The sequence below is a fragment of the Phyllopteryx taeniolatus genome, chromosome 1, assembly GCF_024500385.1.
Source record: "Phyllopteryx taeniolatus isolate TA_2022b chromosome 1, UOR_Ptae_1.2, whole genome shotgun sequence".
Taxonomy (NCBI): domain Eukaryota; kingdom Metazoa; phylum Chordata; class Actinopteri; order Syngnathiformes; family Syngnathidae; genus Phyllopteryx; species Phyllopteryx taeniolatus.
Genome location: NC_084502.1, coordinates 12,412,946 through 12,428,641, shown reverse-complemented (window position 1 = coordinate 12,428,641; position 15,696 = coordinate 12,412,946). Strand labels below are relative to the sequence as shown.

At 43.3% G+C, this 15,696-nt stretch overlaps 1 protein-coding gene across 3 annotated transcripts; it reads right to left on the bottom strand.

Annotated features, from left to right (window-relative positions):
* Positions 1-281: 281 nt before the first annotated feature.
* Positions 282-14,253, bottom strand: LOC133477587 (uncharacterized). 3 transcript variants are annotated; one of them, XR_009788416.1, is made up of 4 exons: positions 13,102-14,253; positions 7,048-7,231; positions 1,727-1,858; positions 282-1,006 (listed from the first exon to the last, which is right to left on the bottom strand). XR_009788416.1 is itself a non-coding variant. In XM_061772459.1 (3 exons), the coding sequence occupies exons 1-3, from the start codon at positions 8,828-8,830 to the stop codon at positions 852-854; spliced, it is 381 nt and encodes a 126-aa protein (XP_061628443.1). In that variant the 5' UTR covers positions 8,831-9,651; the 3' UTR covers positions 282-851. The 3 variants fall into 3 exon arrangements, 1 of the variants encoding a protein (XP_061628443.1); XR_009788417.1 differs by lacking the exon at positions 13,102-14,253 and having other exon boundaries at positions 1,727-1,830; positions 7,048-9,651; XM_061772459.1 differs by lacking the exons at positions 1,727-1,858; positions 13,102-14,253 and adding an exon at positions 8,789-9,651.
* Positions 14,254-15,696: the final 1,443 nt, after the last annotated feature.

Below are 15,696 nucleotides of genomic sequence, written 5' to 3'. Positions count from 1 at the left end.
TGAGTGCATTTCAAAATGACCTCTATCATGAATAATGTTAAGTTAGCAACATTTACACAGTTAACATAGCCCTTCTTGTGTTAAGCTCTTAGTCTGAAAGACAAAGCGGACTTAACTTAAGGTAGCTGACTTAACTGTCGATCCACGGTAACTGTCACTAATTAACGTCATGTAAAATTCTGTAATAATGCATTTTGCTAATGCTACCAAGGCACTTAAAGTATACTTGTTCTAACAATTGTACAAATGAACACAAAAGGAATAATGCTTAAGACACCAAACAAAAAATGACTTTGGACCTTTTCTACAGGCCATCTATGTATCGTAGAGGAGACAAGTCCCGGTCTACGCGTGCTGACTCAACCAAAACACACTGCAAAGGTAAACGTTTTTCAATTCGGGCACTTCTGCCATGTGGCCAACCTCACATACTCATGCGCGACGTGAAGTGCGGTTTACGGCAAAACTACTATTCTTAGAACGCCCGGTCTCGTGTGGTCTCCGAACGGGACGTAACCGTTCGAGGGCCACAAATACGTGGCCACCTTTGGAGCACTCCTGCCATAGAGAATGCTTCTGCAGTATTGTGTTTGCATTGCACTGTTGCATTATTGCTCCTTGGTCGTTTGCAGTTCTGGGCTTATGTCCCAAGGCAACAAAGCTTCCTTTCCTCCCAGCAAGAACCGACCGAGTTTCTTGATTTGTTGTTGTCGCTTTGGTAGTGATCCGGGGCCAGATTGAGACCCAAGCCGGGGCTTAGCCTTACTGTGTTCTATTACAGAAAATGGACGATCCTATTACTCCGCTGGTAATCTCACCGGGGCCAGACGGGGCATAGGAGGATTTTCCATCTAGCCCTCGGTCTCCTTTGCCCCCGGGTACGAGCGTTGCCCACTGACCCTCCGGAGTCCATTTCTCCGCAGCGGAACCACTCGTATCATCGCCGCTGTGAGCTGCCGAGCTGCACTTTGCACACAGAAGATATGCTTGGAGTCCAAGCGATGTGCTGTGAATAAGAAGCAGAAGAGACCAAATCAAATGGAACAGGTTAAGACAAAAAAGTGAATGTCAAGCCCGTGTTTAAGTGTGTCACCCAAATTTGAATGTGTCACAAAATTACATCAGAATCAGAATCATCTTTATATCCCAAGTATGTCCAAAAAACACACAAGGAATTTGTCTCCGGTAGTTGGAGCCGCTCTAGTACGTCAACAGACAGTCAATTGACAGAGAACACTTTGGAGACATAAACACATTGAGAAAAAAAAAACAGTCACTGAGCAATAAAGGGTTGCTAGTTTTTTTTTTTTGACAATTGTGCAAAAAGATCCAGACATTTGTGATGCTTTAAAATAACAACATAAAAAAACAATGTTTTCTTCATCTGCGTAAAAGGTCTGATGCTGGTTGGGACAGGTCCAACTGAAACTCCTCTTTTGGAAGTCCCACGGCACTTCTGCAACTTCAGGTGCCATTTTTACCAGGAAGCTCTTCACCTTACCTGTTGCCGCTGTAAATGTTATCGCCTCAAATTCACCCGCCTGCTGGAAAGTTGTGATAGCGCAACATGTTGGATGTCAATTCAAAAGCGGGCCCATCACTGTGTTCTTGATGGCCCTTTGAAAAATGACTTTTTGAACACAATACGGGCACGGAGCTGTTTTGCTTTATGGCATCTTGCAGCCAAAATTTGAACTTTCCAAAGTAGAGTGTCGCTCATTCTTACCTCACTGGTTGAGGGTGCCGGTGTGCTGCACAACCTTGTAGGGAATCAATTCGACCTCGGCTGGGAGACTTTTTCGTCGACGTCCCGTGTAGCTGCCAGTCAGTCTCCAACCAATCAGTATTCCTGTCAAGTCTAAGCGGGAAAGTTAAGCAGTGCCGTCCGGTTCGGCCCTCCTTGTGTAAGTCGTATTATTAGCCAGCTCAGTGCTTTGGCTAATGACATAATGGTCCACACCTCGTGACAGCAAACAGGCTGACTGAAATCTCTTTTTCTCAACAGGAAAAAAAAAAAGAACTCTTCAGTGGAACAAATCTGTCAATTCAAACTTCAGAGTGTGTTATTGTTTTTACATTGTGCAGTTACCTTATTACAGTTTGATATTTATTTGTAAAATTGGGTGTAAGGATGTTAATAATTAGCTTACTTTCAAATCACAATGTTATCGACAGTGGTAACTTATTTTTACAATTAGATAACCGTTGGGACCAGCGAAATACAGTGGTCCTCTGCCTTTGGTGGGGGGTGGGGGGTGGGGACCCAACCCCGCCATGAATAGCAAATGTCCACAAATAATTGACACTCCCCGCCTACTATTAAGGCGGCTCCGTAGATGTGAACGGAGTCCCAACAGTTGATTTACAGCTCTTTCCACAGGAGGGGCAAGCGAATGATTTTGGAGAGGCTGTCGTCGGACTCTTTGATCCAGATAGCGTTGCATTCGCTCCTCTTCAAATTTGTTTGTCTGGACTTGTAGCGCGGCACAGTGGCTGGTTTTAGGATCAATACCACAGTTTTTTTCATGTGGTCAGCGTAGCTTTTTTTTGGAGCCCCATGTGGTCGGTCGGAAACCGTCACTTTCACTAAGTTTTGAGTGCAGAAGAGTCTTAAGAAGGCGATTGTCTGGCTTCTGTAGAACATGGTCAAACTATCGAAGTTGTCATTGTTATAGATTGGCTCTGATCCGTGACAGTCCACATTTTCCAAGGATCTCAATGGAGGAATGTGATCTTTCCAGGAGAATTTTTTGGGGGACACTGCCCTAAAAGTGATTACAATTGTCTGCATTAATAGTTTGAACCATAAATATCCGACAAATTAATAGCATTTCAACCACTCATAAACATCTTCAAATGTTGTTGTAGCCTTAAAAATACAGTTTACTGCTAAGCACATGTAAGAGCCTGAATAAAGGGAGATGAAATGACCACTCAGACAACAATGTTTCTTCTCCGGAATGAGATGTATTTCAAATAGACACTTCAATACAAATATTCCAACAAAGACACAAAAAAAATACTCTTTTATATAACATGCATATTCACCAAAATAGTTCCTAATATAATAAGCAAAACTTACTTATATACTTAGTACATTAACATATTCATTTATCTGTAAGTCTATTGACTAATGAAATAGTTTTCCAAAAATATCCATTAAAAAAAAAAATCAATTCTGAACACTCGCATCGCCCCAAACATTTTCAGCTGCATGCGCATGCGTCGCCGCATTGCCTGAGTGTGCATGTACAACGTAACTTCCCACTTCTCACCCTCGCCAATCTACAATGGCCGCTGAGTGTCACCCAAACTAGGACAGCTTCCAAAACAGTCAAAACAAATACATGATTTAAAAAAAACAAGTTTTAAACCACTGGGTTCTTAAAGCTTATGCACATTCATATTCACACATCATACCTGAATAAAGGGAGACGAAAAGACCACTCCAACAACGATGTTTCTTCTCTACCGAGAATTAGACATCGAGCCGAGAGCGCCCTCCTCTGTCTTGGGCAGACACAAGCAGTCGATCACCGATCACTTTTCATGTATGTTCGGTGGTCTGTTTTCACCGTCTCAGTCGTGAAACCAAATAAGAGGTCGATAGGTACTCTTGGGGACCTTCCGAATAACAGGTAGAAAGGAGAGAAACCTATGACCTCACAACGTGCGCAGTTATATGCATAGATCAATTTATTCAATGATTCTTTCCAATTGTTCTTAGCATTTGAAGCAATGTTCGGTTGAAGCGTTCAACTTGTCCATTTCCTTGTGGGTGATATGCAATTCAAGTACACCACAGTTTCTTTTTAACTGGGTAAAGAGCTGATTCTCAAATTCGCCACCATGATCATGATGTATCCGTGCTGGTAGTCCGAACTTGAGGTCAAATTCATTAAATATCCGATCAGCTACTGTTTTGGCAGACTTGGAGGTAGTTGCATAAGCCTGTGCAAAACGGGTGAAGTGATCGACGATTACCAGTATATATTCGTAGCCACCTTTACATTTGTCCAAGTGGAGAAAATTAATCGACACAAGTTCAAAGGGTGGTATTGTGATGATACTGGTAAGTGGTGCCCGTGTCTCGCCACATCAGGTTCAATTTCTTTTTGCATGTAAGGCCAAAAGAATCAATCTCTGATCAGTGATGTTGTTCGAGCAATACCTTGATGGCCCATCTCATCATGCAACTCTTTCAGTACTGTGGTTTTATGCTGCTCAGGTAATACAAGTTGGGCTTTTGTTTGTTGTTCTTCTGAGAATGCCATTTTCATCAATATGAAGTCTTTCCCACTCATGTAGCAAACATTTGCTGTGCAAACGTAGGGCTTTAAACTCTTGTCCTGATGGTTTCTTGTTTTCTACTTTGAACTATAACACTGAAGCAAGGTCTTTGTCATTTTGTTTGATCGCAGCCATTGAGAAAGGCTTTTGTGTTTCTTCATTAACTTCTGAACATTGTAGAGAAGTCTCAACAGCTTGGGTTGTCGCTGCCACACAATCTGATGAAAGCTCTTCAATGCACTCTTCCATCATCTCTTCAATATTGACAGGCATTCTTGACAGACTGTCGGCGTCCACATTTTCTTTACCTGGATGATACCGAATAGTAAAATGGAAATTGGCTAGTTCTGCTACCCATCTACATCCAGTTGCATTGAGTTTAGCACTTGACAGGACATAAGTAAGTGGATTATTGTCAGTAAAAACAGTAAAGGTTGGTGCGTAGTACAAAAAGTCTCTACAATTGTTCTATGATGGTCCATTTTGACGCAAGAAATTCCAACTTTCCAGAGTGGAGATGATAGTTTCGCTCAGCAGCAGTTAATGTGCGGGAACCAAATGCTATCACACGGAGTTTGCCATCTTGTCGCTGGTATAAAACTGTTCCGAGGCCTTGATTTGAGGCATCTGTGTGAAGGATAAATGGTTGTGAAAAGTCTGGGAATCCAAGGACTCAAGGCTCAACCAGACAATCTGTCAATCGCTCCAAGATGAGCTGATGATCTTTAGTCCACTCAATCGGTTTATGTGATGGTACCCATTTTCCTTTTCCTGTTAAATGTCTTGTTTTTGTCCTGTTTTGTGGCACATTGTTGTCTTCTGTTGTCTCTTTTAGCAAGGCATACAGTGGCCCTGCTATGTGTGATAAATTCTGTATGTATTGTCGATAATCGCTTAACAAGCCCACGATAGCTTGAAGCTCTCCTACGTTGGTTGGTTTCTTGTCTTTCAAAGCTCTCACAGCAACTGTGTCAGCTGGGTCAATTTCTGGTCGCGAGTTGTTATGGAATATTGGCGCTGTGGAGCAAACCTTTGTTGATATTGGGCTGTGTCTCCTCTTCATTCCAGTCCCTGGGGAGGCCAGTAGTTTTGTGCTGGATACTGGTACTTATGAATTGGGGCACAGTCCTGCACAACAGGTATGGCCAGATACAGTGTCTGTGGTGAGTTAGGCTGATGTATTGATTCTCTAATTTGAGCAACTTCAGCACTTAAGTTTTTTAATGTGGCCATGTCCGAGCACATTTCTTTCCGTTCGTTTAAGACATCTGACTGATTTTACGTGGGTGTTTTGAATTTGTGTTTTTACATTTTCTGTCGGCAAATGTGTCAGTTGACTGAACTGGGTGCACAGTGGTTGATCGCTGTTGGGTAAGTAGTTTCTTTTTATTCTGTCTTTCTGTTTCGTTGGCACAGGCAATATTGAGTTTCTCAATGAGCACGTCATCACTTGTTGATGTTTGTTGCAAGTATGTCTGAAGATCGCTCCTAATACTTTCTCTTTGCAAGCCTGTTAACACAGTATGGAGGAACATACTTTGCATTAGGGCAGGGTCATATCTTAGCCCATATTCTGGTTCTTATAATGCAAACAAAACCTTTTGTCTCAGATCTAAGTCATGTATCAGGAAATTTTGTGGAGTTTCTGTGTTACTTTGAACCTCGGATGTGAGCTGCTTATACAGTTCTGTTGCGCCTTTTTCTTGGTAATGAGATCTGAGAATTTGCCGCAAGATAGGCAAGGTGAGGTTGGTTTTACCCTCCAGATAGCTACGAATTTGCAACCCTGGTGCTATGGCCCTTGTCACTGCATCAACTAGTTCTAGTTCAGAAACCCTTTATTGATGCCTTACTCAGTCTGGTGTGCAAGACTAGAGAAGGGAAGTTTATCATTCTGCCCAGGCTCACCAATCTGACCTGATATTTTTAATTCCCTTCCCCACTGTAGTGAAAGCTGAGGCTGGGGATCTGTCTAGTGAAGACAATATCACGGTTAACACTATTACTTTCCCCATCAGCTGATTTGTTTATCTCAATAATAGTCTCCTGTTGTGACAATGCTAATGCTTCTTGTAATGACTCTATCTCTTTTTCAGAATCAGAATCAGAATCATCTTTATTTGCCAAATATGTCCAAAAAACACACAAGGAATTTGTCTCCGGTAGTTGGAGCCGCTCTCGTACGACAACAGACGGTCGATTGACAGAGAACACTTTGGAGACAGAAAGACATTGACAAAAAAAACAGTCACTGAGCAATAAAGGGTTGCTAGTTATCTGTTAATACCGGAACATATACATATATTTTTTTGACAATTGTGCAAAAAGATGCAGAGTCCTCTCGCACTTAGACCAGTTGGAAAGACTAATATTGCAATAGTCCGGTGCAATGACCATTGTGCAAAGGGCGCCGAGACTTCAAGCGAGTAGTGCCATAATCTGGGACAATGTTGATTGTGCAAATGTTGCAGATACTCCTCGATCAGTGTGCAAATGGAGCAGATGCTACTCTGGCATGAGTGGCCAGTATTGGTCAACAACAGATATGCAAATAGTGCAGCGTGGCGAGACTACTACAGTGAGTCCACGAGTATTGTATAATTGGCCCTACAGAAATGTGACAACAAACTCAAGTCAAAAAATCGGCAGCATGTTGTAATGGAATTGTAGGTTAGGTGTTTAAGAAGTTGATTGCAAGAGGGAAGAAGCTGTTGGAATGTCTGCTAGTTCTAGTTTGCATTGATTGGTAGCGCCTACCTGAGGGAAGGAGCCAGAAGAGCCGGTGACCGGGATGCGGAGGGTCCGAGAGGATTTTGCACGCTAGTTCTGGCAGCGTGCAAGTCCTCAAGGGTGGGCAGGGGGGTAGCGACAATCCTTTCAGCAGTTTTGATTGTCCGTTGCAGTCGGAGTTTGTCCTTTTTTGTAGCAGCACCAAAGCAGACTGTGATGGAAGAACACATGACTGATTTATCTGACATATTTTCAAACTCCAAACCTGCAATACATAGAAAATCCCAAACTTCAAGCAGACTGTCTTTTGTTAACGTGTACAAAGCACCACCAACTTTAAGTTTTAAATCCTCGATCTGCAAAGATGCCATTTCTCTCACGATGTCGGAATGATGAAGTTACTTCTCTGCCGACGGGACAACGCAGCTCTCCTGCCACCCGTAATTAACCTCAGATCACATGCAAGTCTCTTTCTGGCGGTTGCACTGTGGATGCTTTAGCTTAAAGGATGCTCCCGTTTAGTCCACGTTTGGAAAAATTATCATGAACCAAAGCAGCTCTCTATCCACTGCCGCTGACTGTCACTCAGAAATGTAACACCGCTGCTGTTAAATTTGGGATCGGATGAGCGAGGCTGGCAGTGGAACTTGCCCCTACACACGACGCCGTGGAAGCTTGGTTGAGGGGACTTGGGTGGAGCGGACAAGTAGTTTGATGTTTTCTAGGGTTGACAGTGACTGTTTGTTGTCTCAGTTAAAGTGGAGCTAAAATACAGTACACATTACACATACTGCAAATATGCGGGGGTCCATTGTGTTGCTTAAAATATTCCTGTGCAGTTAATATAAGTTGAATGATGGGGACATGTATCATACAGTGTAGAAAAGCAGAACCTTTAAAGTACAACCCCAGTTGCGAGCCAAACAACCGTCAGTGTATCCCTCAAGGCATAATAGTGTATTTTTGAGGTGCAGGCAAATTTGAGCATCTGACGGTGGCGTCTGTGAAATCTTAAAAGTCATATAATAGCGGATAAATCCCTTTGAAGGAGCCATTTTGAAAGCTGTCTAAATGTATATTATATTGCAGACTACTATCACAGTGTTTCATTGAATATAAAGCCCTTGTATAAATTGTATCCTTGAAGTGAAGCGCTCTATCAGCGCTGCTTTCATTTAATTCCACCTGACTGACTGACTGTCAGCGTGACTGAACGCCGACAAAGTGCTACAGCAAGGAGGAAGGAGGCAGAGGAAGGGAGACGGGGCGGTGGACACGGATGCGGCAAGGAGTGATGGCCGGGTCTCATGGGATGCGATATCTCTCACGAGCAAGCGTACGTGTGCACACGATAGACACGAGCTCGATACGATGCATAAATAGATAGTCATTTTTCATCCGACTGATGCTTTTATCCAGCGAAGCAGGCAGGTACCCGCATTCCTTATCTGCTGATGCAGTCATGTTACCGCCATCGATCTTTAATAGACAAGGTCATCAGATATTCGTGGAGCCTAATTAAGCAAGTGGGGCCTCCTCAATCCCTCCGCGTATCCCTCGGACATACAGACCGAATGAATTTTGGTTTAATAGGAAGGTGATTTTAGCGCTTGGGCTCTCATCCTTGTGACCACTCTGGTCATGTCATCTTTTGTAACTTCTCAGTTTTTCCACCCCCAAAAAAACAATTGCATTTTTACAGAGAAACATTAAAACAAAAAGTATTGGGACACTCAAGTTAATCAGATCTTTGGATCAGGACTCTTACTTTGTGGTAAATCTCTGTGCTTCTGACTTTGGGAAAGATCATTTGTGTTCTTCTGTTCTTAACTGTTACTGCAAAAATGCAGTACACAAATCAAAGTCGATCAAGGCATGCTTGGGTGCATTTGGTGTCCAAAAACTTGGGAGCTCTGACCTCAAGTCCCGTCAAAAACCCTTTAGGATGAACCAGGCGATCGTTTGCGAATACCCACAAGTCCCAGTAATTAGCACATCTATTTTATGTAGGATATGTTATTTTAGTGACAACTATCTCCTGTGCTGGTGAGCCAGAGACAATTTTCTACCTCGGTGGAAAATAAAGAATTAATCTATTCTAATTAGGTTTGCAACGAATGCCCGGGTATTCCAGGGCAAAAATGCTCGAGAATGTTTTGCTGCTTCGGGAATCCGCTTATTTAAAGGTTGAAGGTCAACGGAGCAAACGCACTACGACAACGTGCTTAGGTCATCGATGCGAGGCGCGCATATTTGATTCAAGGAGCGGGAAAAAGGCGAAAATGCGCTATTACAGTTTGCAAAACGTATTAAACAACAAAGAAGAAGATGGCGACGACTTCAGAGAAGATAATTGCGGGGGAAAAGTCTAAAAGCAAAACGTGCATTTCAGACTGAGCAGAAAGGTGAACACCGAATTGTTCACATCAACCACGGAGCATAAACGGAACAATTGACTGGTTAGGCTGCCATATTTGGATTTGCACAACACTCCCGTGATCGTGTGCGTCTTTGAACCACAGTGAGCACACGATTTAGTGACTTAGAAGTATGAATTGTGCTCATTTGTCGCGCTCTGCGTTTACTGCCTTTTACCGCCTTTACTGATGATTTTCGGCTCCTCGCCGATTTGATTGACAGCTGCAGCTCAATGACATCCCTTATTAATAATGTGGCTACATTTCGTCTGTTTGGAGTCTGTGGAGAAGCGTGCTTTAGAAGTGGTGCACTTGTTTACATGTTTGAGTGCTCATTCGGCACGTCAAGTTAGCTACAGTGCCGTGAAAAGTGTTTACCCCCTTCTCAAATTTTTTTGCATAGTTTTCCCACTTTGTTTAAGATCATCAAACAAAAGTAAATATCAGACAAAGAGAACCCAAGTCGACATAAAATGCAGATTTTAAATGGTGATTTGATTTATTAAGGAAACAAATCTATTCAAAGATAACTGGCCCTGTGTGAAAAGGTAATTGCCCCCCTTGTTAAATCATGAACTAACCGGCTAATCATATTTAATGGAGTTAATTTTCACTGACCGAATCCAAGCCTGATTATCTCAAGACCTGTTCAATCGAGAAATCACTTAAATAGAACCAGTGGGACAAAATGAAGTCGGCCAAAAGACCACAAAAAGCTGAAACAAAATGCCACGATCCAAAGAAATTTAAGAGCAGGTGGGAAATTAAGTAATTGACATCTATCAGTCTGGAAAGGGTTACAAAGCCATTTCTAGAGCTTTAGGACTCCAATGAACCACGGGGAGCGCCATTATCCACAAATGGCTACAAACCCAGGCTACAAAGATTACCCCAAGAGCACAGTGACGACTCATCCAGGAGGTCACAAAAGAACCCAGGACAACATCTGAAGAACTGCAGACCTTCCCTGCCTCTGTTAAGGTCAGTGTTCATGACACAACAATAAGGAAGAGGCTGGGCAAAAATGGCATCCATAGCAGAGTTCCAACGTCTCTCAGCTGGCCTGGGAATGCCTCGGGATCACCCCGGAAGAGCTGGATGAAGTGGCTAGGGAGAGGGAAGTCTTGGCGTCCCTCCTAAAGCTACTGCCCCCGCGACCTGACCTCAGTTAAGCGGTAGAAAATGGATGGATGGATGGATGGACACCTACCAACATTGCCACAAGCTGCCCATCAGCCAACTGCTCAACTAACTGACAGTCATCACAAATGCATAATGGGCAATTAAGGAAGGTTATTATCTCCTCTTTGAGGCTTAAATCATCAAAACTGTTGTGTAAAAGCCTGGCTTCACAGGACAATGACGTCTGCAAACACATTGTGACCTGCTTTGTTACATGTAGGCGTAACGGATCGGGAAAACGTGGCTAAAGTGGAGGGACGCATGTTCTCCTGTCTTCATGAAACAGCAAACAGCTGTGATGTAATAAGAGCCGCCGCCGCTAATGAGTGATGCTAATGAGCGTCACAAATGAGTGATGCATTTTCAGGTGGACTCTGGTCTATGACGCCCCTCGTGCGGCTTTTGATGGCGCTAGCTGCTGCTCTCTCGCTGACATCCCGCAGGCGTCGTACCGAATCATCAGAGGAATCAAAAATGACTTGGGCAGCGTCCTCACATTACAGCACAGAAAGGTTCATTTCACCGCACAAACCAAATCGGCATGAAATGACTTCTCCCATTTAAAGCCAACCCGTTTTCCCACGCTTTTTAATGAAAATATTTAAATGGATGCGAGCACGTGACGGTGAAAGCTCGCAGACAGCTTGAGCAAAGGCTTGGTTTCGGGGAAGTAAATTGCCGCGGACGTTCCTGCATTGTCACCTCAACAGCGTTAGCTGCCGCCATGCTGAAGAGTTCAAGCTCATCCAAGACCTTCACGAAGCATATGTTGGGAAAGAGCCTCACAGCTGCCTTTCCCAAGTCCACTCCCAGGGTCTGGGCTTTCTGTTTGTAATCCATCGGCGCTCTGAAGAGACTGCCGCTAAGCCTTTGGAGAAGCTCCCTGAATGTGGCTTCCTTTCCATTTGTGGAAAGTTTTTATTTCCCTTATTTCACTTACCTTGCCAAAGCTGTGTGTTGACAAACATTTGTGCTTAAGAATCTGTTGTTTTAAGGCTGCAAGGCCATTAAGGGACCTGTGAAGTGCAAAACTTAAATCCAGAGTCCCCAAAGGCAGAATAAGGCCAACAACTTTGATCTCTCCCATGCAAAAAAAAAAAAAAGCCGTAATTTTCCACAGCAATGCCGCTGTGCTGGTAATATTGGATTAAAAGTGCCTCTTTTCTTCCCCTGTCCACTCATGTATGGCCACTGTGCGGAACTGAGGATGAGGTCTGTCGGAGACGCTTGGCCGCGCTGCACAATGAAGATAGAGGCGAGCAATTTTGACATTTCGGCTTCAGGGTCATGATGCATTAATTCAGCTCAGCAGAACATTTCCAGGACCTGCACGAGTGAAAGATGGCTGTATACATGACTTTACCGAGATGTTAACTGGGAGGACTTTTTCGATGTGTGTGTTGGTTAATGAGTCATGCACAAAAAGAGTTCATACTGTCATAACCAAAACATCAGAAGTGTGCTTGAACTGGACACAATCAAGAATCAATTAATTACCCAGTCTGGGGTTAAGCTAGACCAAGAAAATGTATTCCTAGCTGATATCATAATGTATAGCATGCTAGTATCATTCAGTGCCAAATGTTCTGTCATCAGCAACTGAGCATAGTGGACAACTTGGGCGATTGGTTAGCACAACTGCCGTAAAGTTCTGAGGCTCAGGGTTCAGGGTTCGAATCTCAACTCTAACATTCCAGTGTGGAGTTGGCCTGTTGTCCCGGTGCTCACGTGGTCTACTTCAGGTACTCCGGCTTCCGACCACATTAAAAAAACATGCATGTTGGGTTCATTGAAGACTCTAAAGTCTATGAAGGATGCTTAAATCGCAACACTGTTCTAAATGACCAATTTGATTGGCTCAAAGGGGAGGAGCTACAATTCACACTAATGGTCTGTGCATTTCCTTTGGAAGACAGTTACATTAAAACCTCATTTATGCCCGGCTTACGTTCCAGAAAACTTCTACAATAAATGAAAATTCCTTAAGTATCAACCAATTAATCCTTATATTGAGATGAGACATATTTGTCCACTTGAGGTCACCATCCACATACACAACACAAGCACATGCCTATTAAATGGTCTGCTTGAGTGACATGAACGACATCCCATGCAAACACGGTGTAAACAGATTTCCTGCTTTAAGCATTGGTACAGTTACTCACAATGACCGTGCTTTCAATGTAGTCAGTGAAAAGCATTATGGGAACCCAGAATTTATTGTGTTAATGCTTTTAACTACAGTACTGGAGTTGTAGAAAATCAAGCTAAACGTTGCTCTTTACATGCATTTGTTCCTGTCGATACTGTAATGTGTGACCCTATGTGAGTCGTGAGTCATTGCTGCCACATGAGAATAATATAGCCAATAAAGCTAACTGTGTCAGAGATGTGCAGGTGAGTAAGAGCACCACACTGACCCACACAAAATAATCTGCGATGCACTGAATTTGGAATAATGAATAGCGAGGCATTACTGTACCACCGTGACGACCAGAAAAACTGCTTCACGTCTGACTCCCGTGAATGCCCCAAAACTTGCTCTTGTTGAATTGATGTTAAATTAAAACAAAGGAAAAAATGCATTCATCAAAAGAATCTAATATTAGATGAAAACAAATAAAAAGTAAAAATGAGACTGAACAGCACAAAAGAAGATACAGCAAAAAGGTTCCGGATGCCAACAGCAATTTCTGGCCGGTATGAGTCACTCGCCTTGTTTGGGGACAAACAGGCTCAGTGGAAAGGAAAGCAAGAGGAGGGGGGTGGCAGGGGAAGGGGAAGGGGTCGAGTCGGCCCAAATGAGCTCCAGGAAATTGGAGCAGCTTTCAGTGGCGTATGTGACTTGTGAGGTTAGAGAGGCGTGACAGAGACGGATCTGGGCTCGTATTGAAACGCTGACATGTGGACGGTGTAGCATCACAGAGGCGAGTCCCAGATTGTGACATGGGGGGGGGGGGTAGCTTGTTCTCAATGTCAGCTGTACGGAAAATCCCCAGATTGCTTCGAAAAGCCTTTACCTTATTTCCTCGTCCAAGGAGCTTTGATTTCTCATGATCTGTTTTTAATCTTCCTGTCTATAATTTGTATTATACATTCTTCAACGATGACGTTTCGTGACATATGCACATAAAAATATGCATTATGTGTGTGTTTGTCTTTCTCCCTTCATCCCCTTTAGTCGGTGGCCCCGCTTCCTGAGCAGCAGACACCTCTGATGTTACGTTCATTATTTTTTAGTGGTAGGAATAAAACATGAGCAATAGACTTATTACTTAGAATAACATCACGGTTAGTTGTGCTCATAAATTTATATATGTACGCCTGTCAAAATTTCAAAATACTGCATTGGCAATTTTGAGGATAACTGACATTCTATTGTCAGTATTGTCTATATATCGGGCCATTCTATTATTTTCTTGAGTGCTATGTTTTGTTTAACTATTGTGCTATTCAATTCCTGAAATGCCTTCGTTTTTTCTAAATCCCTGATCACTGATTTTGTCTTTAAAGGGTTATAAAACCGTAACACCAATGCTATGTATTAGCCCATCTATGGTGTTTTGTATTGTATTTTAGCATTTAGCTAAACGGATGTTTGGAAGGCAAAGCTATGTGGTTGTTTTTAATTCCCAAGGTGTAATTCTCTTGGTTTTATGTTTGGTCTGACAGTAGACTTAAAGGCAACCCTGTGGGAAGCCGCGTTTTTTCAAGATTTGTTCACGATCTGCCAAACTGTTGCATGTTGGGAAGTTGAGTTCACTGCCACCATACAGCGCTCGTATCGCAAGTTTTGCTTGCAATTCAAAGCAAACAATCAGCCGAACGAACGACAACTCGTGTCTCGGTGGGCCACGGTATGCAGTATGTTAATTTTTATTTTCTCTTTAATCTTTCTAGTGGTGCTACACCCTGTGAGGGAAGAACGGGACAATGTAGGACAGGACAGGAGGGGAAGAGAGCAGGACGAAGGTAGCGGGAGTGGCTATGTAAATTCTAAACAATCGAGTGCAAGTGAGGGGACATCCCAAGAAGTTTGCAAAGTCATAAGAGTTATTTCTAGCACTTAGGGAGTGGACCCACACCCAGGGATCCGGGGCGGTCCCCCGGCCGCACCGAAGCGCCCCAAAACCGTCCGCCCGGAGGAGAAGGCAGGGACCCACCGCCGCCCAGTGTACATCCCGTTAATTATAATCATCAAATTATCGTTACCGTTGTCGATACACACTGTTTCGTCATCGCCTCCCCTATCGCTCTCTTCCTTTTTGCCCTCTTGCCTCTGTCTCTCCATCTGAACCTGAGCTTTCGGGGAAGACGGCCACCCCACACTGAGGCTGCGTTCTCAAATTGAAATTTGTTCAAACATTCCCCTCCTAACGTGGAACCTCCAAAATTGAATGCCCATGAAGTTGAACGGTCCAGAATTGGATCAAACTTTTCAGACCTCTCAAGGGTGACATCCAGGAAGCGTATCTTCGGTGTCATTCATCTTCTCATGCGGAGTGCCTATTGTTCGTATGTTACCCTTGGTTAACTTTTTCTTACACCTATGACAGTTAGGGTTGTTCAAATGTTGCCTAGACATGTAATGACAGTTTCATGATAGTTTAAGCCCGGAAAGTATCGTGATTATTTTCTCTCTCCAATGATATGTTATTGTTATCTCCTTATTAAGAGTGAGCTAAATTGAAAGTGTTTACTTGTTGATTTGGAATATGACAAAAGTAATCTTCCCACTCATCTAAAAAAAAATAACGTTCCAAAGTCCACACAGGTTGCAAAATTTTCCAGCCAGCAATTTCTCGGTGGCGCCTGTTTGTAATCTCCCACGCTGCCGTATCAGCCGCCATCCATCACAGGTCGGCCGCTGCCGACGCGTCCCGAAGATGGATCGACTCACTTTCCTCGCACCCTTTGAGGAATGATACCGTCCATCGTACAAGTAATAAAACGATCGATGAGGCAGGCACACTCGCTTGTGTATTTTATTTTTCATACGTTGAAATGAGCCGCGGCAATGGAGTGCATTCTGGGAGAAACCACATGATGAACTTGATGTTCTGACTCAGCAGTCTTT